At 37.7% G+C, this 27284-nt stretch overlaps 1 protein-coding gene across 1 annotated transcript; it reads right to left on the bottom strand.

Annotated features, from left to right (window-relative positions):
* Window positions 1-4805: 4805 nt before the first annotated feature.
* LOC137747698 (protein mago nashi homolog) lies at window positions 4806-7698 on the bottom strand. The gene is made up of 3 exons (XM_068487856.2): window positions 7415-7698; window positions 5768-5944; window positions 4806-5213 (listed from the first exon to the last, which is right to left on the bottom strand). The coding sequence occupies exons 1-3, from the start codon at window positions 7631-7633 to the stop codon at window positions 5154-5156; spliced, it is 456 nt and encodes a 151-aa protein (XP_068343957.2). The 5' UTR covers window positions 7634-7698; the 3' UTR covers window positions 4806-5153.
* Between the last annotated feature and the right edge of the window lie 19586 nt (window positions 7699-27284).

Genomic DNA, 27284 nt, shown 5'->3' with positions numbered 1-27284 from the left:
GGTCCGCTTAAATTAACCTTCAAGTTCTCCTTAAGTTAATAAATTGGATGGGACAGCGCATACGCAATTCAAAACATTCTCCAAAAGTCCTTTACGTGAAAAGCACAATAAAGATACAATCAAAGATCATTAAGCATCATGAAAACTATAAGTGTTGATGAGACATTCGTTACTATGATGAGCATGAAACTAGTGCCAAGAATTCATTTAACGCGATTGTTTATAAGCAACCTCCACTACTTGTGAATATAAGTTCATAACTATTAGGTGAAATTCACTTATATTCTAGCGTCATATTCATGCATGAAAATTAAGCGTGCACTCTCAATAAACATACACAAATAAGTTATCAATCAAGCAGTTAAACAAATTGAATCCACAATTCATGAAATTCCAACCAAAGGTAATCAATTCATATTGCAAGCATAAACATGGTTTCGAATCACCCCCTAGCTAACTAGGGATTTAGCCTCTCATGTTCACAGAAAGAGAAATAAAATTGAATTTAAACATAAAGATTAAAAGATTGATTACACCTAGAACGCCCAACGAATCCACTTGAATTTCTGCGCGTCTAAGCTCCTCTTTCTTCTTCTCCTTGCTGCGGCAGAGATGGTTTAGGGGGTTTTTGGATGTTATTTTGGGTTGGGGATGGATTTAGGGAGATGTGGTGGTGCGGCAAGGAGGTGGGAAGGTGTATGGAGGTTGGGAATGGTGGCTGGAAGGGTGGAGTGGCTGCGGCAAGGTTGGGTAATGGCTGGAATGGATGGGAAAATGTGCGGCTGTTGGGAGAAGATGGAAAGGTTCTTGCGGCTCAGAGGTTTTGTGAATGAATGGCTGAATGTGAGAGAATGAATGAGAGAATACCTAGGGTGAAAATAGAGGGTACGGCTGAGATGTGGAATTAGGGTCCTTAGGGTTTATGGATGATGGGAGTGACGGCTTAGATGTGTGTGATGAAAAGAATGCATGAAAACTCTCCCTAGGGTGCGGCTAAATGGTGGATTACCTAGGGTTTTCAGAAATTTCCACCCTAATTTATTTTGGTTAATTAAAATTAAGTTAAAGGCTGCTAGAATTACAGAATTAAATCAGAACTTAAAGGGGATGGCTGCAAGGTGCGGCTAGGGTTTAGGTTAGGAGAGGGAAATAGGGTTTAAGTGCACAACATTGGACAAAAATGCCCCCCCTTGCACTGCAAGGGAAGGGGATTAGGGTTAATGCACGGCAAGGTTGTGTAAGTGGGCTTAGGGCCTTCGTTTTGTGTCCTAAAGTGCCTACAAGGCCTTCAAAGTGGCTAGAAAATACGGACGTTTAAGATTAGGAAAGGTTACCAAAACGGGAAACCTAGGGTTAACTTTCCTACTTCAAGTAGGAATCCTTGTTTGAGTAGGAATCCTCGTTTTGGTAGTAATTCATCGTTGGAGTGGGAATTCATCGTTTCTTCAAGTCTTCAACTCATTCATTCCTCTTTTACTCCAAAAGACTCCAATTTGCAACTTCTTGCACACTTTGGCCTTATAATCTGAAAATACACAAAAGTGACTTTAAACACTAAAATAACTAAGGAAACACAACATAAATGCACGAGAACAAGCTAATTAAGTCGCATGAATATGCTCCTATCAGAGAGTGACTAAATACTTGGGATCCACAGGTTTGTTAATTGTAGCTAAGGAGTCAGCAATGTGCTTAACTTGGTGCAAGTACTCATTAAGGGATTTGGTCCATTTCGTGATGTCGAGAAGTTGAAACTAGAGTGATGTAGAGCTTGCAATGGAAGTTTGGGAAAAATGGGGTTAAAGGCATTCCCAGATGACCTGAGCAGTCTCACAACCAATAGTTAGAGAAATGATTGGTTTGGTGAGAGTAGTGGTGATGTAACTGACCACAAGTTGATCTTGTTGAATCCATGTGAGCAAAGCGGGATTAGGGAGATGACCAGAAGTAGGAGCATCGGTGGGTTGAGGAATGGTGGGAGGCACGGCAAGAGTGGTGGCTGGAGGTTTTGGGGTGAGAGCCATCAACGAACTTGTAGAGTCCTTGGCCAATAAGGAAAGGTTTCATCTGGCGAAGCCATTCAGGATAATTGTCTTTATCTAATTTCAAAAAGCTAGCAGTACTAGGGCCAGAGGAAGTAATGGAGGTAGCCATGGGAGAAGAAGGATCGGCTAGGGTTTTTTGAGAAGAAGGAGCCTAGACCTTGGTGATACTATGTAGAAAATGACTTTCTGTATTTTATTCATTCCCATAGTTACATGATATATAGAACAGAATTGATATTGTAATTAATTACAATTGAAATCACCAAGTCAATGCTATACAACATTCTAAATTTAACTCAATCAAGAAGATTGGGGAGAGATATGTAGAGATGATGGAATGATGTGGACATGATGGAATATCTCTAACAGACAGCATCAATGGCTGATTGTATAGAGGTGAAGTCTCCATGGCCAGATTGATCAACGGTGACGGTGAAGCCAACTTCTTATTGCCAACTACTCTGTACTTTTGGCCGTTTGCTTGCCCTAATAATCCAAACTCTAGCAAGATTAGAGCAACACACCACTGAAGAATATTTGACATCTTCGAATTTTTTTGCAGAAATGAAATGGTACGAAGGTTTGCTATACTATAGGTCCAGAAAAATATGAGACGGAATAGTTAAAAATCTCCATAAAAGAAAGTCAAATGTCGAATGGTAATATATTTAGAGAGCTGCTAGACCCACCCCGTTGTCTTATTTTCTCACCCACGTTATATTTACACCCACTATAAAAAGTTAAAAAATTAAAATGTTATTTTCCCACCCACTATTATTCCTAAAATAACCCTTAATATATATATATATATATATATATATAATTAGAGATAAAAAGTCACAGAGCGATGCTTCAATTATACGATGTCGACAAATCAAGATGACCCACATAAAATTATCTTTTACCTCTTTGACGGAAATATAATCATCTACTTCTTCCATAGAAACATTATCTTCTAAGTTCGTTCTTTTTGCTTTCTCTGAATGAAAGGAGATGGGAATGATGAGTTAGGGTTTAAGTGAGACAAATCGTCTAAACATAGCGTGAGAGTTATCACGCCCAAACTTTTATTTTTTATTAAAAAAAAAAAGTAATGCAAAAGGGGGTAACTAAGGTCCTTATTAGTCATTTTACATACAGACAAATTTGTAATTAAAAAATTCATAAAAATGTGGGTGGGAAGATAATATATTAGGGTGGGAATAACAACTCTCTATATTTGTTCGTTTTTTTCTTTTCTTGTTATGAAATTTTGGCCTTTGATTTATATCCTTTCCTATATAAATCATTCTTTTTTTCCGAGCTCCATAAAGATTCTTAAAAGTAGAACGGAATGTATTCATGTATATATTGTATGATAAGGTAGATCCATGAAGAAGGGAAAACAAATTATAATTAGATATTACAAAACAGAAAGCAACCAAAAGAATAATAGAAACTAGAAAAGAAATTGAAAGATAAGGTAATTGCTATAGAAATGTAATAATGCAGATTTTAATCAATATGTTCAATGTCTTTACGTTGACCTATTATAGATATATAATTACATTTTAGAATCCGTTATTATATGTTTGCTCTAGTTTTTGTTGTTTTTAATATTGAAACGGTTTTTCTACTTAAGGGCAATGAGTTTTAATGTATTGGAAGTATCCGCATTTCTTAAAGACAAGAAGGGGTCAAAGACAATGAACTTGAATTGAATAAAGCAATGGTCAAGACAAACTTGGATTGCACAACTAACTCGGGCAAGTCTTATGAATGAAAAATATTTACTCTAATTATTAATTTCCCATTTGTATACGTTCTGGCTTATACATGTATCAGTTGTACTATAAAAATGTTTGTGTACCTACTGATTTTATTACCACGTTTATTATCAAAGAAACACGTCACTCAAATTAAATCCTTTTATTGTATTTATAAAAGCTTCAATTTTCTCGAACAACCCAAAATTTAGTTATTTTCAATTACATCAAGTCATCTTTCAAAGTGGTCATTCTAAAGTAGCGAAATTTCTTATCGAGTAAGTTCTGAAGTGTAATGATATAGAAATTGTCTCGAATAGATGGCCGGTGAAATAGACATATGTTAGTGAAGATGTGGACTACCTGCACATGGACAGAAACATTGTGAAGCCTCACTTTCATCCACTCTTTGTAGAAATATATCGTTGTATGAAGGACCAAAAATAAAAAATAAAAAAATAAAAAAAGAGGAAACGTTTGTAATTAGTGCTTATATACATTGTAAATGATTGTATTTAACCTCCTATCATATAATCTAAGTTTAGGGGATAAATGGGGTTTAGGGAGGGTTCTAGCCTTAGGGTAAGTCTGCAAGGGTTTTACCAAAATTGAAACGAATAAGTTAAACTGAAAAGCTCTCTTTTCGGCATCACTTTTTCTACAATTTTTTCATTAGCCGAAGAGGAATACTACACTTATCATCTAGTTGTACCATCATTTCTACCATTTTTCTAATAGAGATAGAGCTCGCCAACGCAGGTAGGTCTCATCTGATGGTACAAATAATGGTACAACAATATCCTTTCGCAAATTGAATTCAATTTAACATCAAAGTAACAAACTAGACCTTAGTCTTAGAGACCAGGATCCCCTTCTCGACCAAGTTTATTTAATAACATATCCTTTTGCAAATTGAATTCAATTTAACATCTCGACTGTATGGGATATCTCCGGAGGAACTCAAGATGACCTTCGGGAAGTTAGTAAGAATATTGAAGGAATGAACCGCAATGCATTTGAAGCAATACATTGAGCTGCGAAACAACAATGCTCATGTGAATATCATAAATTCCACCTAAATCACTTTGCAGACTTTCTGTTTTCTTTGGCAGTTGCACATAAGAAAGCGCACACGATACATTGAACCGCTGCAGTCCCGAACACAGAGGGAGGTGCAGAGCCGCAGAAACTGAAAAACTGGCATTCCATTTTGGCATACATTCCGAAATCCACTCGTAACCATCCAAATAACAGAAATTACAGAAAAATTGTCAAATGATAAGGCCTACATATTAAAAAGGTCAACTCTATCGAAAGGCATACACAACCAAGGAGTGCAATTTGTCGGGGACACACATACATCTTATATCGGCTTGATCTTGAAGTGAAGCGAGATGAGAGAGAACACAAAGCACTTCAGATCCTGCGGTCAAATAAAAACGTCATCAAGAAACAGTCTTGGGCAGAAGACTCATCCTGCGTCACTCGGACACAAGAAAGACTTCATGAAAGAACTCGTATACAAGGCTAAAAGTCGACAAAATATATAACAGGTGAGGGAACCAAGGCACTTCATTGCATAAATAGATGATCCAGCATAGACCCATCACCCATGCAAAATGGGGCAGAGCTACCCTCGTATCATTCTTGCATAGATACTTATTCAATACCCAAAGGTTTTGAATTTCCACGGAAAAAGCACCAGGCTGTTAAGCACCTGATTCTCAAAAACTCACAAATGAACAGAATAGCATGTTCTCTCCTTCTACGACATAACATACAAGAATGCATTGAATACTAGAAATGTATTCTACAAAACAAGCACACACCATGATGCAATTATACACAGTGAAATCTCACCTTATTTGAGAACATAATTCCAGCAGTGACATGTATGAGCTAACAGCCTTATGCAATTACAATCCAGAAAAAGGAAAAGCATATCATAATACTACACAAAAATGCAAATCAACTAACCTGAACGAGATAATAAAAGATGCGAAGACCTTCAGGATCCTTACTACTCTGGACATCTACAAGTGATCCGATCTTTGAAGTAGTGAAGGAGATATGCTCATTCCCCATTACAATTTCAAGCTCCTGCCGCCCAACACGGTCAGGTTCTGGCCAGTTCACATCATCTTCCTTCATGATCTACATTAAAGCAAGCATGCAACCAATTAAGGAAACCAGGACAACAAAATTTCAATAATCAAATTCTGGGAAGAATACAGTTTCCAAGATCAATCAATTTGAATGAATAATCAACGTAAGAATTGAGTGTTGACAAGTAGTTTCACTGTTCAGTTAAGATAAACGAACATACATTCATTTTCCGTCCTTTAATAAGACATAGCTAATTCCACCCAATACCAATGTTTCCTTTAACCTTATTAGATGGCCATCTAAAACAAGTGTTATTAATCAATGGAAAGATAGAACTTCATGTTTTGGAAGTAATTTCCTTGCTCTTGATTCCCCAATTCCAATAGTGTGAACTTAACTCTAACTGAAATATTAGAAGAAAATTCAGATTGCTGTCAAAACCTGAGAATCCAAAAATCACTCCAGTAACGTTACTATTAAATGCCACTACCAGTCACCAATGACTATAGGAAACCAAAGGCTTGCAGTTTCAAACTTAATACCCTTATTTTATCTCATATTTGCCTCCATTGGACATGCAAAATTTCCTTGCCGTTTTCCCAATCTCAAATTTTATACTCTCTCAGCCTCCAAGCAGGAAACTTAAAAAATTTAACCAAAAGATAGTATTGAAACCATACATTAAATCACATCTATAAACAACCACTCTTTTCCTTGGATCCTACGAGAACTAAACACATATATAACTTTATATTTCAATCCCTTGACTCCTCAAGGATGAGATAGAAAAGCGTAAACCATCAATCAGATGACTATAAACCTATGTTTTGGATGAGGGGCTTTCGAAGCACATGGAACATTACACTTAATTGTTATAAATGCACTAGAAGGATATCAGCAGTGAACCACTCAAGCACTACAAATACATTAAACAAAGGACTTTCAAAATAGAACCTTCAAAGGTGTCATTAGAATGTTCTGTCAATGGTATTACATCTAGTCATTTAGTAGGGGATTCCTAATTCAGCCTAAGTCCATGGAAGTTTAAATTCCCTCGTCAAAACATAGGGTGATAGTCATAAGCTGAAACGCATTCACGTTCCTAACACATAAATAACGAAATCAATAGACAATTATATCCCACTTATCCCAAATTCCACCTCCAAAACCCATCAAATTTTCAAAACCAAGAAAAACCCACAAAACCAAACTCCCTTAAATAAATAAAAAGCACAAAAACCCCTCAAAATTCTCAAAACAAACCCAAACCTACATAATATAGTTCCAAAATATACAAATAATACAGAGCCTCAAAACTCATACCCTACATTAAAATCTCGCAGCTCTTTTTGCAATGCAGGAAATTTGAGACGTTACACAACCCCAACAAACCTCCCCAATAAAAGACCAACCCTAAAACCCCAATCACCAAACCAATCAATAAAATACCAGAGACCTAAATCCCAATAAAGAGATTACAAGTGACAGAAACAAAAGGGTTCAGAACTGATGACAGACCTCGCTCTCTGAGATGATACGACGGCACTCCTTGACGACGGCGGGCGTGACGTAGACCTCCTTACGAATGATGGTGTCGTTCTTGTAGTTGGAATTGTTGGCGTACCGGAGCTTGCCGTCTGGTCGAAACTCGAACTCCAGGAACTCGTGGCCGAACTTGCCCTTGTGGCCGACGTAGTACCTCAGGTAGAACTCGCTGGTCTCTTCCTCTCCGGCCATCTCCGTCTCTGTCGCTTGCTTTTTCTCTCGTGTTTTGGAATCAGAAAGAAAGGAGGGTTTAGACTTGGGGGTCGAGCTGGATTTAACTGTGAATTAATATTTCATTGGGCCAGGCCAACAATTTTTTTATGCTTTGTTGGGCTGGTTCTATGGGCATGAGAGGCTGGGTGGGGCACCAAATTTTAATTGAGATAAATTTGATAATATTTGAACGGAATTTTTTATTTGTTATATTATATCACAAGTAATATTCCAGGGAGTGGGCATGTGGAGTGGGCATGTGTTGGTGCTTTGAAGTGGTGGAAACTAACTCACAAATTAAATCCTGTATATTATGTAATTGTAGCACGAGTAAGTAGGGATCATTTTATTTCAAGGATCAGAAGGGATGTTAATCAACACAAATTAAACATATAAAACTAAAAACTAAGTTAAACTAACAACAAAACAATGAGGGGGGAAATTTTGGAAGAATTTAACTAAAACAAAATTAAATGGCAGTAAGTAAATTAAGTTGTGAATGAAATATGGATGAAATGATAGATAAAGGATTTTTCTCCACACATGAAACATATGCATACAAATCGATGTCCAGTTATTCTTCCTATAAACCATGAATGACAATACCCCAAATTAATTGTGAACAACACTAATTAACTCTCAGATTTTCCTAAGTTCATTGAATTGGAATCAGCAACGCAACCAAATTATTCTTCTCAAGTTCCCTAACTATGAAAAGTATGATAGAGATACATCTCAAAAATCATTAAGTTCTGTGAAAATCATAAACATTGACAAAGCATTCGTAACTATAAAAAGCATGATACTCCTGCCAAGAATTTACTTAACTCAATCATGACTAGTGACTTTTACTACTTGCAAATATAAGTTCATAACGATTAGGTGAAATTCGCTTATATTCTAGCATCAAATCCAGGCATGCAAACTAAGTGTGCACCCTTAATAAACATACAAGAATAAGTTCTCTATAAAGCAGATAAGTAAATCGCATTCATGTTTTATGAAACAATAACTGGATGTAACCAATTTATATAAAATATATGATCATGGCTTCGAATTCATCTCAAGGTAAAAAGAAACTTAGTTACACATGTTCATCATAACTGAAAAGCAATCTAAAATAAACATTGAAACTTAAAACAAAGATAGAAAGAACTCTTAAAAGTCCAGAAACTTCAATGGATGAATGGTAGGCGCGACACGCTCTAAATCTCTGCAGGAATTTCATATATATAGGTGGGGAATGGCTGAATCCAAGGAGGAAAAGGTTTTGGCATTTTGAATTATTTTAGGACTCTAAAAATCAGGTAGAGAGTCTTGGAATGTGATTAGGATTCCTCCTTGCAACTGGAGATAAGATAAGATAAGATTGGATAAGATAAAATAAAGTTGGATAAGATAAGATAAGATAATGTTTATCTCCAACTAGGATTCCTCTTTCTTGTCTAATTCCTTGCCTTCCAAGCCTCAACTTTAATTTCTCTAGATTTTAGCACATATCTAGCACCATTTAAACACAAAAAACGTCCAGCCTATATGTTATCTACGCCTGCTATCTAATCCAAGTCCAAAATTGCTCCAAATTGCTCCATTTTGCCATTTATTGTCGTCTTTACCAATTAGACCTACAATAATACGAAAATACTTAAATTACTACAATAAATAGAAATTAACTAAATAAATGCAAAGTCATAAGAATACAAAGTCGCATAAATATGCTCCTATCCAATTCCCCCACACTTAGCTTTTGCTAGTCCCAGAGCAAAATAAAGAAAACAAAACAAAACCTAAACCTTCCAACAATTGCCTCAGGGATTTCTAATGAAACATGACATGTTAAAAATCACTACTCACATAGATTTTAGCCATCCTTACTCTCGTGCTTATACTTAACCACAGTAACCACTCACTAGCTCGCATTTAATCAATTAACACAACATTTGAAAGTAGTAACATGGCTTAGAGAATTCACTCAATTCCTCACCCGGTATACTCTCTATTTTCACACAGATTAAAATACACTCCCTATACTAAGTATATATGAGAAGATTGATGTAAGCATGTAGACTAGCACTCACATATGTTATAACAAAGAAGACACTTTCTGGAATTATTAATACAAAGATGTATACGATCTTATTGATAGGAGCATATTTAGGCGACTTACTTTGCTTGTTTTCGTGCATTTATGTTGTTAATTCATAGTTGTTTTAGTAGTTTAAGCTATTTTCGTTTGTTTTTAGGTCCTAATGGCAAAGGGAGCAAGAAAGTGCATTTTGAGGCTATTTAGAGCAAAATTGGACTTGGAATGGATAGCTTATGTTTGGAGCAAAAGGAATGGACGAAATTGAAGACCAAACTATCATAACCACATATCATTCATTTATCACTTAACATATCATTCATTTATCACTTAACATATCATTCACTTATCACTTAACATATCATTCACTTATCACTTATCATAATCATTTATTTATCACTTATCATAACCATACACTTATCACTTATCATACTCATAATCATCTACACATTTCAACCATTTAAACACATGCATTTCAACTCACATGCACACCCACCTCTTTCCACCTAATCCACATGCTTTCACAACCTAAAACACATGCATTTCCAACACCAAAACACTTCCACATGCATTCCCTCTTTTCCTAGCTGTTTTTCCATCATTATTTCAACCTAACATTCACCCACATGCACCCTTTAAACAAACCCAAACATGCAGCCACATATTCCTCCCTTTGCCGTGCACTCTCCATCACAATTTCAGCTTTCCAACCTAGCCACATTCACATGCATTCACTCATAATCATTCACCAAACTTGCAGCCACATTTCCACCTATTCCTAGCTGTCATGTTCCCTCTCATTTACCTATAAATAAGCATGCATTGCAGCCACAATTCATTCATTCCATTCACCACACAACACACAACACAAACACACATCTTGTGCCGTGCATAACCTTCCATTTCTGTGCAGTTTTTCTCCTCCATTGCAGCCACTATCCAACCACTTCCCATCCCTCCAAAACACTTCACATAATCCCCAAAGCTCACCTTAGACCTTGTGCTACAACAACGAGGAAGAAAAGAGTGCCTAAACGTTCATACAATTCAAGTTTGAGTTGTTGGAATGTTTAGGTGTTTCTTTGATTTCAATGTTTAAATTTAATTCTCTTTGTTTTGTACGTATGAGGAATGGAAGAGAAGAGTGCCTAAACGTTCATACAATTCAAGTTTGAGTTGTTGGAATGTTTAGGTGTTTCTTTGATTTCAAAGTTATGAGGAACTAAACCCCCTTTAGCTAAGGGGTGATTCGAAACTATGTTTATATTTGCAATATGAATTGATTAATGTTGGTTGGAATTTCATAAGTTGTGGATTCAATTTGTTTAACCGTTTGATTGATAACTTATTTATGTATGTTTATTAAGAATGCGCGCTTAATTTTCATGCATGAATACAACGCTAGAATATAAGTGAGTTTCACCTAATCGTTATGAACTTATATTCACAAGTAGTGGAGGTTGCTTATAAACAATCGCGTTAAATGAATTCTTGGCACGAGTTTCATGCTCATCATAGTAACGAATGCCTCGTCAACACTTATAGTTTTCATAATGCTTAATGATCTTTGATTGTATCTTTATTGTGCTGTTCACGTAAAGGACTTTTGGAGAATGTTGTGAATTGCGTTGCGCAAACCCATCCAATTCATTAACTTAAGGAAAACTCGACGGTTAATTTAAGCGGACCTAATTAACCCGGGGTGTTGAGTTTCATAATTTATCGAAAGACCAACTGAGAATCAATCTTGTATGCAAGTGTAACATGTGTGGAGAAGAACCCCTTGGCTATTCCATCATCCATATTTTCATCACATTCATATTTACGTTTTGCCCTTAATTATAATTTGTCCATTTAATTTAATCTCGTCCAAACACAAAGTCCCCCCATATTTTGTTAAGTTTTTACAATCTATCTTAGTTTGTGTTTTTAAGTATTTGGAGTCTTGTGTACTTGTTTTGAGTTCTTGTTAAGTAAATTAAGTGTTTTACAAGTTAGTTTTATTCATTTGAGTCAAGTGTTTAGCACCCCTAGTTAATCCCCGGTTAGAACGATCCCTACTTACATCATTACTACAATTGTCACAAATAGGGTTTAGTTTGTGTGCGTATAATTCTCGCACCAAATTTTGGCGCCGTTGTCGGGGATTGGCAAAGTTACTAATCCCTTGTCTTGAGTCTTGTTTAAATTATTTAGTTTCTGTTGTGTTTTCATTTTTTTTTCATTGTGTGTGTGTGTTTTGTTTTTGTGTGCAGGTCCTAGTTTATGACCCGTAGCTCACAATCTGTTTGTGAGCATATCTCCGACTTTGACGGTGATTTCGAGAGGACTTAGAGAAGGAAAAAGAAATCACAAGCGTCTAATCCTCCTAGTCCCGAACCTGAAGAGGAAGTACCAACCATGGCAGTGGACAATCGAACCATCAAAGAGCTTTCTGCCTCGGGTTTGGCCAATGCAGCCCCTCTTTGCATCCAATACCCCAATGCAGCCCCTGAGAAGACCGATGAGTTTGAACTGAAGTCTAGTTTATTACATCATATTCCTAAATTCCATGGGTTGTCCATGGAAGATCCTAACAAACATCTTAAAGAATTTGAAGTAGTTTGCTCAAGTATGACACCCATCAACGTTGATGGGAGTATTTTGAAGATGAAGGCCTTTCCATTCTCACTTATGGACAAGGCCAAAGATTGGTTGTTTGAATTGTCCCCTGGAACTGTCATTTCTTGGGAAAGTATGAAACGTGCATTCTTAGAGAAATTCTTTCCAACTGCAAAGATCATTCTCTTGAGGAAACGAATTAGTGGCATCCAACAAAATCAAGGTGAGTTGTTTCCATCTTATTATGAACGTTTTAAATCACTTGTTGTTTCATGTCCACAGCACCAAATGAAAGAGGAGTTGCTCATTCAATATTTCTACGAGGGACTCCTTCCCATGGAACGTCAAATGCTAGATGCTTCGGCGGGTGGTGCATTAGTGGACAAGACTCTAATGGATGCCAAAGCTCTAATTGCCAACCGAGCACACAACGCCCAACAATATGAAGGTGTTGGACAAAGAGAGGGGCCACGACAACAAAGTGTGAATGAGGTAAGTGCAATTTCTGATATTCAGTCACAATTGGCTAATCTTACTTCTCTCTTGTCTCAGGTTGTCAAGGGGTCAAAACCACAAGAAATCCAAGTGTGTGGCGTGTGTTCAATGCAAGGGCATCCATCCGAGACATGCCCTCAATTAAATGAGAACGGAGGATGGGAATCTGCCAATGCCATGGGCTATGGGAATCAAAACCAACCGAGGAACGATTCATATTCTAACACATATAATCCAGGTTGGAGAGACCACCCAAATTTCAGATGGAGAGATACACAACAACCTGCCCAACAAAGTGGATTCCGACAACCTCCGGGTTTCTTTCTAAGGCCAATGGCACCACAACCACCTCCTCAAGCACAATCATCCCAAACCAACTCAGGTACGTCTGTGAATGATGATAAAACATATCAATTATTAACCACAATGGCGCAGGGAATGCAGAACCAAGCAAACGAGGTGAATGAGCTAAAGAAGCAAATGGGACAAATGGCCGAATTTTTGGGACAAATCCGTGAAAATGGTAAGTTACCAAGCACTACGGTGGTCAATCCCAAGGGTGGTTTCGAAACCGCCAATGCAATCACCTTAAGAAGTGGCAAGGAAGTTGGAACCACCTCACAACCACCAAAATCAAGCCAAGAAGAGGATGAAAGGTCGCTGCAAGAGGAAGAGAGCAAGGGCAAAGCCACGGAAAGGGTGGAGCAACCTTTGCCGCAACCACTTCAAGCTCCTAGGCCGTCCAACAAATGTAAGGTAGGTCCAACTTCAATTGTTTCTAATGTGATTCCACTAAATGTGCCCTTTCCTAGCAGGTTTATGCAAGCCAAGAAAGAGGAAGATGAAAAAGACATCCTGGAGACGTTTAGGAAGGTACATGTCAATATCCCGCTCCTTGATGCAATAAAGCAAATTCCGAAGTACGCTAAGTTTCTGAAGAAGATTTGTACAACAAGGAAACGGATTCGGGAGAAAGAGGTGGTACATGTAAGTGAGAATGTCTCTGCCATATTACAAAGAAAGCTGCCACCTAAATGCAAAGATCCAGGTAGTTTTACCATCCCTTGTGTAGTTGGTAATAAAAAGTTCGAACATGCTATGCTAGATTTAGGTGCATCAATTAATGTCATGCCATACTCTGTTTATGCATCTATGAATCTAGGAGAGCTTAAAAATGATGGTGTCATTATTCAATTAGCTGATCGATCTAATGCATACCCGAGAGGAGTGTTGGAAGATGTTCTGGTGCAGGTGGACCATTTGATTTTTCCTGCAGATTTCTATGTGCTTGACATGGAGGATTCAACCCACTCTCCACCATCGCCACTCTTACTTGGACGACCTTTCATGAAAACAGCCCACACCAAGATTGACGTGGCCAAAGGAGCCTTAACTATGGAGTTTGGTGGTGATACGATTAACTTTAAAGTTTCTGAATCTATTAAGAATACTAATGATGTTCATTCTTGTTTTGTCATATATGCGCATAAAGACATAGGGCCGAAAGGATCCGCACAAATCAAGAATGATGCATCTAGAATCACCAACAAGGAAAGAATTGGATTGGAGCACAACGAGCATGCCACTACCCTAAAAACATCCAATATGGCCATGCCTTGTGCTAAAATTGGCGAGATGGTGGCTGCCCTTGGGGCATTGCCACAATATCCTAGTAAGTCTCCAACCCCAATTTCGATTCCCATTTCAACTAATAGGTTGTTACCTTCTTTGGTGCAGGTACCCAATCAATTTCAAGGTGATGGGAGCATGTACATGGACGTTCAGAAACAAAACATCACCATCAGGGAGGATCGTTATCCCCGCCCATTCAGTGAGCCATATTATGAAAGTGTTCAAGGAGCATACCGTGGAGGACATACCCCTCTATACCGAGGGCTCTAAGTAAAGAAATGAAGGTTTCGTCCGGCTGCAAGACGTAAAAGAAAGCGCTACTTGGGAGGCAACCCATGCATTCAACAAAGGAAGACTTAGAAAGCACTCCAATTCCAGACTTACATTCCTAAACTCTTCTCTTTGTTGTTATTTCGTTTCTGCCATGTTAGGTTGTTTAGTTGTTGTTTTGTTTTTTTTGTTTGTTAATTATGTAAGTCTATGATTGGAACATTGAGAAAATGCTTGATTTATTGATAGGCACTGCTAAACAAAGAAAGAAGGAGCCTTCACAAAGGTCGTTTACTAGAAGCCCCACTACTTGGGAAAGTTACAGAAGCGGGAGGCATCAAAAAAGAGGCCTCAATTGGTGGAACGCTGGATGAGCCAGGAAAAATGTGCCTCTGGAAAAAAGCCGCAAGCCGTTGACGGTCACTTCGAATGCGACCACTGGATTCTTGCAGCTCATCAAGCTTCCTCTTCATGCCAGTCGAATAGTTATTTGCAAGCACATGCAAACTTCTATTCTCGTACTTAAGTTGTTTGATCTCTTGCTTAAGACTTTCCACCTCCGCCATCAATGATTCCACTTGGCGGGAACGAGCAAGTAGGCGTTGGCCCATGTTGGACACAGAGCCTGCGCACTGAACACTGAGAGCGAGGGACTCCTGAACGGCCAAATCATCAGACCGTTTTGAAAGCAGCCGACTATCTTTTGGAGTGAGGAGGTTCCTAGCTACTATCGTAGCTGTTGTTGTGTCCTTCATCACAGAGTCTTCACCTGTCAAAGGGCCATTAGAAGAAATGATAGAAGGGCACCACACATTTACCTGACGCGGCGCACTCGGATCACTGCTGAGACTCAAGTCTAAACAAATGTTAGACGGGTTTGCCATTGTCAAAGGGTTAAGGTGGATGGAGTAAAATCTGAAAGGGCTATAAACGATTTTCACAAATGAGCAATCTGCAAAGTGGAATGTTGGGATGATCGATACCGCTATAAAAAGCCAAGGCGCCGCGACCACAGATTCAAAAATCCAGATTTTCCTGCGTGAAGTTCGGCGACGCGTTCGCGGCTTTTCAGAAAACGCGTTCAACTTTGTCAAAAGATATCTGACAAAGTCGAAAACACGTGGAGGCCATCATCGCAACTACACATCTTTAGCCGACAAGCGCAAAGTCCGGCGACCCTTTCTTTGCTTTTCAGAAAACGCGTGCAGCTTTGTCAAAAGGAGCTGTATCCGCACCACTACGTGTCGTTCAGAAATCGAAGAGGCGTCGTTCTGAAATCGAAGAGGCGCCACTATTTCAAAAAGACGGATTTGCGGGATCAAAACGTTTGTCGACAAGGGTAAAAGAACAGTACCACCACTTGATATTATCTCTATATATGTCGACCTTCATCTTTTATGGCAAGGGAGACCTGAAGAAAATGCCCAACTCTTCTTCACCTCTGAGGGCGCACTCCCAGCAAAGCCTTTCGAATTACTCATTTTTTTCTTCTTCCCCAAAGATGATACCAGATGCTTGGAGTACAGATGACCCAGGAGGAAACGGCGGATTGAAGCATGTGCTGATTCATTCACCGCTTCTTCAAAAGCAAAGGTATCTCATATCATCAAGGTCAAAAGCAAAAGTATCTCATATCATGCTCTTTCCCTGTCCTTTTCTTTGTCCTTGTTCTTACTCGCATGGCAAAGTGAAAGAAGCAATCAGCCGGCACTTGGAGTCAGTCTTCCGTTCTGGTTCCGACTGCCTGGAATCTATTCCTGGTTGCTTACCTAGCGTTGCTCTCGAGTAGTCATCTTCAACGGTTGATACACTTCCAGAGAAGTGACCACTCCTGCAAAGATTGAACAAAGAAACAGATAGAAGGGGTAAGCTCAGACCTTCGGGGGAGAACAAAAGAATCCTGCTGCCCAGTTCAAGAGTAGCACAAAGGAAAATCAACGATGGGAGGAAACCAGTTCAAGATTAAGCCTGTGGAATCACCAACATCAAGCCTCAATGCAATCAACAAGGAGAAGATGGAATTTACATTCCACAACCAGATTTGCGTCTCTTAGTTTGTGTGCGTATAATTCTCGCACCACTTATGAACAAAATGCCACTACTTAGGAGCGAGAACCAAGGATTCCATATGCTCATACCAATTTCAAACTCCACATATTGAATCATATAACAATCAAGATAAAAGTCTAAGGGTTGTAATGGGGCTAAGATATTGGCTAACAAAGAAATGTTAATGATAAACAAAGGTTCTTAAAGTGATAGTAAACAAAGTAATGAAATCAACACTTAGAATGCAACTTTTGATTGCAGCACCCTACTTTAAACACAAAGGGGAGATTCGTACAACTTTAGGGTCAGATTCACATTTTTTGACCCTTCTTCAGCAACCAACACTTATGAACTCATTCTCACTTCTTTTCAACCTCTTTTTTTTCTTTTCTCAACTTTTTTTTGGAACATAAAACATACGCACTACCTCACCAGATTCAAAAGAACAAATCCTTCCCCCACACTTGTTTTTCTGCAATTTGTAGATCGAAAGGAATTCCCAACAAGTCATGCTCCACTATTCTTTAAGAACAAGGGTATGGATATTCCTATACTAGGCTAGGTAGGGATAATGCAAGCAAACAAAGAAAATAGGCTAAATAAGGCTCAAGGGGGTTAAACCTACAATATATATGCAAGGGATAAGGCTTTTTGGCTCTGGTGGTAACTAAACAACTTCATCTTGTTATTTGTTATGCAATCAATTTTATGCTTTGAATGAAACGGCATGAGTTCTCGTATTTGGAACTAAAATGATGAAAAAGCATTCCAAGTAGTAACCAAGCAAAGAAATAATGAGATCATGCAACGACTTTAGAAAGCAAGAGTATCACAGATTATTAACTCTCCAAACAAAGAATAAGCTCAAGTCTCAAAGGGTTGTAGCGTTAGTTTGAGTTTCTTCCTTCAAGCATGTTACAAAAATTGATTTTTTTTTCTTTGTGATTACATGTGAATTCGTAAATGGCAACTACAACTAAGTATTAACCAAAGAGCATATCAAACTTCCATCCATGTTTGTAACTTTCTTTAACAGTCATGCAATTGAAAACCAAATCCTCATCATTGTGTTGGAAGGTACCCTAAGACATAAACAAGCAACAAAAACGACTTTTTTTGGTATTTTCTCAAGAAAACACTTTAAAACAGTGAATAACAATATTTGTAGTGATAGGTGGTAAAATTCGAAGATAAGTCATGAAAAGCAATCTGTTTACCCCCCCCCCCCACCCACACTTAAACCAAACATTGTCCTCGATGTTTCAAAAATAAACTCAAATAAGAAAGCAATAAAAGATAACTAGCAAACAAGACAATTTTGGCAAAGAACAATAAAGAGAAGGGTAAAAGGGAGCGAATCTGGTTGTAGGAGCTGGAAATTCCAATGTCTCTTTATTTGAACACATGGGTTGCCTCCCCAGAAGCGCTTGCTTTAACATCTTATTGCCGGATGATACCTCTATTTAATCCTTACTAGGACCAGCTCTAAATGTAATGATGTTTTACATCTACACTTCTCGACCCTAGAGGAATACAATGAATGGACCCCATCATGAATTAAAAATGCCTACAATAGTGACTACCATAAAATGATACATTACACGTAATAGAACTATAGAAAAAAACTCTAAGTGTTGGTTGAATCAATTGCATTGTGGGGATACGAACTTTACAAAATTATTTTCCATGATCCAACCCTCAAACATGTTTGAATATAGTAAGAGATCACATACATAAAAAATCACCAAAAATAAACTTTTAGGGAGTAGGGATTGGGGAAATGGTTGGACAGTTACAAACTTATCATCACGATTTAATGGCTTGGCACTTTTGATTTGGGTGATTTTTTTTCAAAGATTCTATTTGAGGGTTCAAATACGTAGCGAATACACCTGATCATCAAATTCGATTATCGTTTAATCGTTGCAAAAAAAAATTTAGAGTTTCGGAATTTTTTGAATTTTAAAGCTTGTCGAATGGAAATAAGTGAATTCGTAAGGCAAAGTGTAAAAATTTGTCAGGCAAAATAGATTATTTGTTGAGAAAATTTAAAATTTTTCCTCAAAAAAATCGAATTTCCCTCCAAATTTTGGGTTTGCCCAACGAAATCACCAAAAATTCATTGGGCGAAGTGTTTATCCCACCAATTTTTTCACCAAAATTTTCAATTAGTGTTTGTTCCCTAAAACCCTTGCCCGACGAACCAGTTCGTCAAGCAAACCCTAACCAAGCATGTGTATAAAAATTAAGACTTTTGCCTGACGAACTAGTTCATCGGGCAAAGGCCTTATGTTCTTTTTCAGGCCGAGGGCTCCTCCATTTGCAGCAATTCATCATTTCATCAACTCTCTCTCTCTCTCTCTCTCTCTCGCTCCCTCCCTCCCTCCCTCCCTCACTCTCTCCAAATTCCCTCCACTGTAAACTCGGCTCCTTCCTTGGCTCTCACACTAGCCATCTCTTTCTAAATCTCTCCAAGTCTCATGCTCCCACACAAAGGTAAGATATTTATTCTCAATCATTTTGAAGTTGTGAAATTTATGATTATATTGTGTGTTTGTGATTTATATTGTGGATTTGTGATTTATATTTGAATGTGTAACTTAGCATGTGCATTTGTCATTTGTATGTTTTAATTTTGTGAGAATGTGGGTTGGAAAAAGTTGGAGAGATTGGTGAGGAACGGGCTTGGGAAGTGGATGATGATTTTAGGGGTTGAAGAAAGGGGGTGGTATGGGTTGGAGAGGGGGACGGGTTGGACGAGTTGGGCGGGTACCGGGATGACGGGCTGAGGAGGGTGACGTGTTGGGGGATTAGGAGGGTGGGTGATGTGGGAATGGTTTTGGTTTTTATTTATATTATAAATTAGTATAAAATATAATAAATTTTTGATATATTACTTTTTTTAGGAAATAAAATAGACTTTGTTTTTATGTTATAAATTTTTATGGAATATTTTAAATATTCCATAAAAGTTTCAGATTTTAGAAATTGTTTACAATTTTTTTCATAGATGCCTAGATTGGGCAATAATCGTCACATTAGCATTAGTCTGGGTGGAATATGAGGGTTGAATACAACTCAAAACATATGCATGTGGAAGACGCCTGAGTTTATTCAATATTGAATCATTCGATAGGAGTCCTCATCAGGGATAAGTGCCTCATGACTACCGATAGATGGAGTTGGCACTGACGACAAAGCTCTCGGTACATGTGTTTTTTATTTTAATTTAATATTTTTGAAAATAGTAATTATTCTAGATAATCTTGTTTTTGTCACTATTTTACCCACTCCAACTCCTCCGAATAATCCTATTTTTTTCTCCATGACGATTAGAGGCTAATATTTCAAATAAATTTCGAGATCGACGTGCAAGACTCAGGTACGACGACCTACATAACTCGGCTATAGAATGATCGGTTCAGGGAGTGGAAGTACGAGTTCCGCAACCACTACAAAGCATTTGATACTCATGAAGGAGATCTGACCCATCCGCCTCCTGAATTTGAGTATACGATGGACAAGTGGCATTGGCTCTGCGGTTATTTTCAAAATTTATAAATTCTAGAAATGGACGTCTTTCGAAGTGAAGCAGTGACAGTGAAGCAGTTTCCCATCAAAAATAAATTTGTTTTTCGTTTTCAATATAATTGTACATACATTATGGTTTTACTAATGAGAGAGGGCCAGTGGCAAGGGAAAAGAGATTGAGAGATGTGTTTGTAGAATCATAGGGAAATTGGGTGTTGAGGATATGTTATCCCCCTATGTAGTGCCTTTATTTATAGTAGTAAAAAGGGAGAATAAATCCTTCATCCCTAAGGTATACAAGTCCATATAGGAAAGAATAACTAGGATCAAATCTAATGTAGGATTTACACAATCACTCGTAAACTAAGAAAGTTCATAGCATTACGTAGAAGTTGAGGAAGTCGACTTGTCGGCACTAATTCTAAGGAACAATGCTTATTCTCAATGAGGTAGGAACTTGCATAAGTAGTAAGTCTCACTAAAAAAACCTGACTAGGGATAAAATCCATAGTCTAAGGAAAAATGCATGAGAAATGCAAAGTCAAAAGAAACGTCTATGGGAAGTCATCAGGGATATGACCAGCCAAAGGTGGGTGCCTCGCTACAACCTAGTTAGGTGGCAAAAACTCAATAGGAAAAATGCTCCTAATCGTAGGGAAAAAGAGTACATTAAGAACAAGCAAGTATTCTTCAGGATACTCCCCCTGAGTTTGACACAATTCCAAAAAGAAATAGTAATGTTACAACTCAGAAAGTTTACGCATATCAATTCCATGAACAAGTACTGAATCGTCGCCTTCAGCAGTGATTTGGTGAAGAGGTTAGCCAGATCGTCTTGTGAACAAATTTGCATGACTTCAATCTTATAATTCTCTTGTTGTTGATGTGAGAAGAAGAACTTCGGCGCAATGTGCTTGGTGTTGTCTCATTTAATATAACGCTTCTTGAGTTGTTAGATGCATGCTGCATTGTTTTCATAGATTGTCGTCGGGACATCAATGGCAGGGTAAAGATTGCAAGAGCTTCAAATATGGTCCATAATTGCTATCAACCAAAAGCATTCTTGAGTTGCTTCATGTAAGGCGAGAATTTCAGCATGGTTAGACGAAGTGGCAACTAAGGTCTATTTAGTTGACCTCCAAGAAATTGCGGTACCTTCAACAGTAAAGACATCTTTTTTGAGAACGCGCCTTGTACGGATCAAATAAATATCCTGCGTTGGCATAACCAACAAGGCGAAAATTAACTTGAGAAGCAGGGGGTGCGACATCACTCGAGGATTCGTAGGGATAGAACAAGTCCAAATCCGTAGTACCCTTAAGGTAACGGAAGATATCTTTCACGCCATTCCAATGTTTGCGTGTTGCTACTTTACTGTATGATGCCAAAAGATTAACAATGAAGGAGATGTCGGGTTTAGTTCATTGAGTTAAGTACAATAAAGCACCTATCACACTTGGATAAGGAACTTTAGGCTCCAAAATCTCTTCATCAACCTCCTTCAGACAGAAGGGATCTCATTTTGCATCTAGCGATCGAACGACCATAGGAGTCCTCGAAGGCTTTGCTTTATCCTCAATCAAGCGGCGCAACACCTTCTGGGTGTAGTTTGTTTGATGTACTAAGATTCCATCCAAATGGTGCTCTATCTCCAGACTATGACAGTATTGAGTCTTACCTAGATATTTCATCTCAAATTCCAACTTTAGGTGCGTGGCAGTTCTTGCGAGCTTTTCAAGAGTTCCAATGAGGTTCATGTCATCGACATATACTGCAACTATGGAAAAACTAGAATGTGACTTCTTAATCAACACACAAGGGCATATTTCATTGTTCACATATCCCTAACTAGTCAAATATTGACTCAGATGATTAAACCACATTCTTCTGAATTGCCTCAAATTGTAGAGTGAACACCTCAGCCAAATTGAGAGCATGTTCTGGGGTTTGAAAATATTTGATCCAGTTAATGTAAGTCATTCAGGAATTTTCGTATCAAGATCCCCATAGTGATACGTAGTTACTACGTCCATCAGCTACATACTTAGTTTTTCGAAAACTACCAAACTGATAAGGTAACGAAAAGTAATCACATCCATAACGGGTGAATAAGTTTCATCATAGTTAATCCCGAGGTGTTGAGAAGCCTTGCGCAACAAGACAAGCTTTGCAACGCAAAATTTTGTTCTTTTCATTACGTTTTCGAACGAAAACCCAGTTATAGCTAATGGGCTACATAATTGGAGAAGTAGGAGCTACGGGTCCAAACACCTTACATTTTGCAAGTGAATTGAGTTTGACTTGGATTGCTTGTTTCTAGTTTGACCAATTGGTGGAAGCATCAACCAAAACCATAAAGACTCAAAATGGGCCGCACGGAGGGTGAATCGGTCCACAAATGTCCCCTTGAATCCTTTGTAGAAAAATGGGAGGATTCGAACGAATCTTGTCATAAGAAGTCTTAGTAATAAGTTTTTCCATTGAACATGTTTGGCATGTGATTCTCTTAATCGAACCTAAACTTTGGGTTAGTGGATGCCCTTGTGATGATTTGAGGATACAATGCATTGCTATTCATCCAGGATGTCCCAAATGATCATGCCATATCATGTCAAAGTGTAAATTGTAAATTCATGCACGGTCCTAGAGGTAGGCCACATAGTGGCTTTCTATGGAGCTTATGGTTGTAGTATATAGACACTCGGGATACACTCCATCATCTCTATAATACGATTATAGCCATATTCGTAGGAAGTGATGCACAAAAATTCAACTCCGTCTTCTACATGGGTTTCAGCGTGGTAATTTTTATCTCTAATGTCCTTAAATCTCAACAACATTCTTCCGGAACATGGAGAATAAAGAGCCTTATCAATGGTCAAAATTGTACCATTAGACAACATTATACGTGCCTTACCGTATCCTTCGATTAGGTTGGATGAGCCTGAGAGGGTTGTCAGAGATGCATTCTTAGGTATGAAGTTAGTGAAATAGATGCGTTCACGCAAAACGGTGTGCATGGTTGCACTATTTGCCAGACAACTAACTTCCCCACTAGTCATACCTAGAATGAAAAAATTAATTTGAATCAGTCACATGCATAAAAGTTCTAAAACAAATATCCATTCAAGATAATTTTAAGTATTCAAGGACGGAAATTAATTAAAACTTAATATCCCAAAACAAATCACCAACCAATAATCCAAACATAAAGGAAAATTGTTCAAAATTAACCAAAAACAAGGGTGGGGTTCGGCCACTGCTATGGAATTCGGCCCTTATGTCTTATTTCAACTAAAAAAATAAGTCTATGCCTAAAATTCTAATCTTCTATACGTGTGATACCCTCTTGAAAGTCAAAAACCTCAATCTTTGAACTTTCCAGTTCATTTACTTGCAGAAAGTTTGATTCAAACTTCTGACGACGAGAATGATATTTAGTTACAACTTTCTGGGGAGCTCGGCAAACACGGGACAAATTGTCCTTTGAACCACAGCGATAACACATATCCACATCCATGGTTTCATGTGCTTTGCCTTTATTCTTGAAGTTTAGGGCCATGGGAGCAAGGTTTAGGCACTTCTGCGCTTTGTTTCCTCCCTTAGATAGACCTTGACAGGGTGGCTTATAGCCATCTTGATGCGTGGTTTATACGCACACAAATTAAACCCTCTTTTTATCAATTGTAGTATAGGTGCAAGTAGGGATCGTTCTGGACCGGGGATTAGGAGGGATTGTTAATCACTTGGATTTGACTTAAAAACGTAAAAACATAATATAAAACACTAAACTAGACTCAAAGAATGTAAAACTAAACTTTAAAACACTAAAACAAATCAAAAGACTCAAAATGCTTTTAAAAACACAAACTAAAATGCTATACTAAACTCGAAGAATTCAAAACTAAAAATAAGAAAGATTAAGACTAAGACTTAAACGAAATATGGGGGGATTGATTTTGGACGAATTTAAACTAAAATGGATAGATTGTAAAGAAAACAAATTGTAAATATGAAATTGACGGAAATGAATGGATGGTATGGCTAGCTAAGGGGTTCATCTCCATACATGTTACACTTGCATAATAAAATGATTTCCAATTGCACTTCAATAAACCATGAATTCTCAACACCCCGGGTTAATTAGGTCCGCTTAAATTAACCGTCAAGTTTTCCTTAAGTTAATGAATTGGATGATTGCATACGACAACCCAAAGCATTCCTCACAAGTTCCCTACATGAATTGCATAATAGAGAAACAAGCAAGAATCATTAAGCATCATGAAAACTATAAGTGTTGACGAGGCATTCGTTACTATGATTGCATGAAACTTATGCCAAGAATTCGTTTAACGCGATTGTTTATAAGCAACCTCCACTACTTGTGAATATAAGTTCATAACGATTAGGTGAAACTCACTTATATTCTAGCGTCATATTCATGCATGAAAATTAAGCGCGCATTCTTAATAAACATACATAAATAAGTTATCAATCAAACGGTTAAACAAATTGAATCCACAACTTATGAAACGCAATTAGAAGTAATCAAATCAAAATGCAAGCATAAACATATATTTCGAATCCCCCCCTAGCTAAAGGGGGGTTTAGTTCCTCATACAAAACAAAGAGAATTGAAATTAAACATTGAAATCAAAGAAACGCCTAAACATTCCAACAACTCAAACTTGAATTGTATGAACGTTTAGGCCCTCTTCTCTTCCTCTTTATTGTAGCATAAGGTCTAGGGATAATTGGTTTGGGGGATGGAAGTGTGGAATGGAAAAGTGGTGTTTGGATTAATAGGGAAATGGAAAAATGGTGTTTGGATTACAAGGGAACTCACGGCAAAGAGAAGGAATGGAAGTGTTTGTGGTGTGTTGTGTATGAAATGAGATGTCCATGAATGAATGAATGCAAGGGTATTTATAGGAGTAGTGGAGGGAACATATGGCTATGTCATTTGTAGGTGAAGTAGGTGGATGTTGTAGGTGAAGTAGGTGGATGTTGTAGGTGAAGTGGATGTTGTAGGTGAAGTAGGTGGATGTTGTAGGTGAAGTAGGTGGATGATATGTTAAGTGATAAGTGATAAGTGATATGATATGTGGTTATGATATGATAAGTGGTTAAGTGGTGATGATAAGTGATAAGTGATTAAGTGATATGATATGTGGTGATGATAAGTGGTAAGTGCATGTGGGTTAACTAATGAAGGAAATGCATGTGCAATGACAATGTGTTAGAATGGATGTGTGTTATGCATGGCATGATTGGGATTAGGAAAGGTTTAAATGTCCTAAAACTAAAGAGAACAAGGTTCCAACACTTTGGCTCCAATTAGGTCTTCAATTTCGTCCAACACTTTGGCTTCAAGCATAAGCTATCCGTCCTTAGCCCAAAAGTGCTCCAAAAGTCTCCAAAATGCATCTTTTTGCTCCTTTAGCCCTTTGGACCTACAAACACACGAAAATAGCTTAAAGTACTAAAATAACTAAAGAAACACAACGTAAATGCACGAGAATAAGCAAAGTAAGTCGCCTAAATAAGCTCCTATCAAATACCCCCACACTTATCTTTTGCTAGTCCTCGAGCAAAACAGAAAGAAAAACAAAACAAAACCAAACTAAACCAGTAAAACATAATCTTAAACCTTCCAACGTTGCCTCAGGGATTTCCAATGCACATGACAAGTTAAAAATCATTATTCCCACAGATTTTGGTTATCTTTACACTTAAGTACATACTTAATCATAGTCACCACATACTAATTCACAATTAAGCATTTAAAACTATATTTTGAATGTAGTAACATGCCTTAGAGAATTTGCTCAAATCCTTACAAGATATGCACTCATTTTTCACACAGATTTTCTGACTACACACCCTACACTAGCTATATGTGAGAAGATTGATGTAAAAATGAATTCTAACACTCACATATGTTATATTAAAGAAAGCATTTTCTGGATTTACGACAATGACATGAATATGATCTCATGAATGGAATGCTACTACTTAGACGCGAGAACCAGTGACACCATAAGCTCATACCAAGTTCAAACTCCACAAATTGAAATACACAACACTCAAGATAGAAGTCAAAGGGGTGTAACGGGGCTAGGGTATTGGCTAACAGTGAAAGGTGAAGGATAAACAAACATTCTTAAAGCAATAGTGAGCAAAGTATTTGAATTAGGCACTTAGAATTCCCTTTAGAACGCAAAAATCAACTTTGAACACCCAAGGGTAAGTCACACAAAACTTAGGGCCATATTCAACTTTTTGGACCCTTTCTTCAACCATCAACGCTCGTGAGTTCATTCTTACTTATTTTCACTCTTTTTTTTTTTTTTTTTTTTTTTTTTTTTTGAATCCCGGAACATACATATAAACGTAAGAACAAACTTTTACTCCCCCACACTCATTTTCTTGCATAATGTAACTCAAAAGGAATTCATTTAAGTCATGCTTACTATACTTTAAGAACAAGGGTATAGGAAATTCCTACTCTAGGCTAGGTAAGGGGTGATGTGGTTAGCAAAGAAAATAGGATAAACGAGGCTCAACGGGGTTAAAACTAATATATACGAAATATGGGAAGTAAGGCTATTTGGCTATGGTGGCAACTACACAACTTCATCTTGATATATGTTATGCAATTCAATGTCATGCTTTGAATGAAACGGATATAAGTTCTAGCATTTAGTTCTATCATGATACAATTGCATTCTAAGTAGCAACCAAGCAAGGAATAATGAGATCATTCAACAACTTTAGAAAACAAAGAATCACAGAAAATAACTCTCCAAAGAAGGTAATGGCTCGAGTCTCACAGGGTTGTAGCGTTTGTTTGAGTTCCTTCCTTCAAGCATGTTACAAAAACGAATTTTTCTTTTATGATTGCATGTGAAGTCATACATTATAACCATAACTAAGCATAAACCAAGAGTAAATCAAACTTTTCTCTAT

The sequence above is a fragment of the Pyrus communis genome, chromosome 2, assembly GCF_041283825.1.
Source record: "Pyrus communis isolate YQ-2024b chromosome 2, ASM4128382v1, whole genome shotgun sequence".
Taxonomy (NCBI): Eukaryota; Viridiplantae; Streptophyta; class Magnoliopsida; order Rosales; family Rosaceae; genus Pyrus; species Pyrus communis.
Note: the sequence above shows the minus strand (reverse complement) of the source record. Positions and strands in the feature narration are given on the sequence as shown.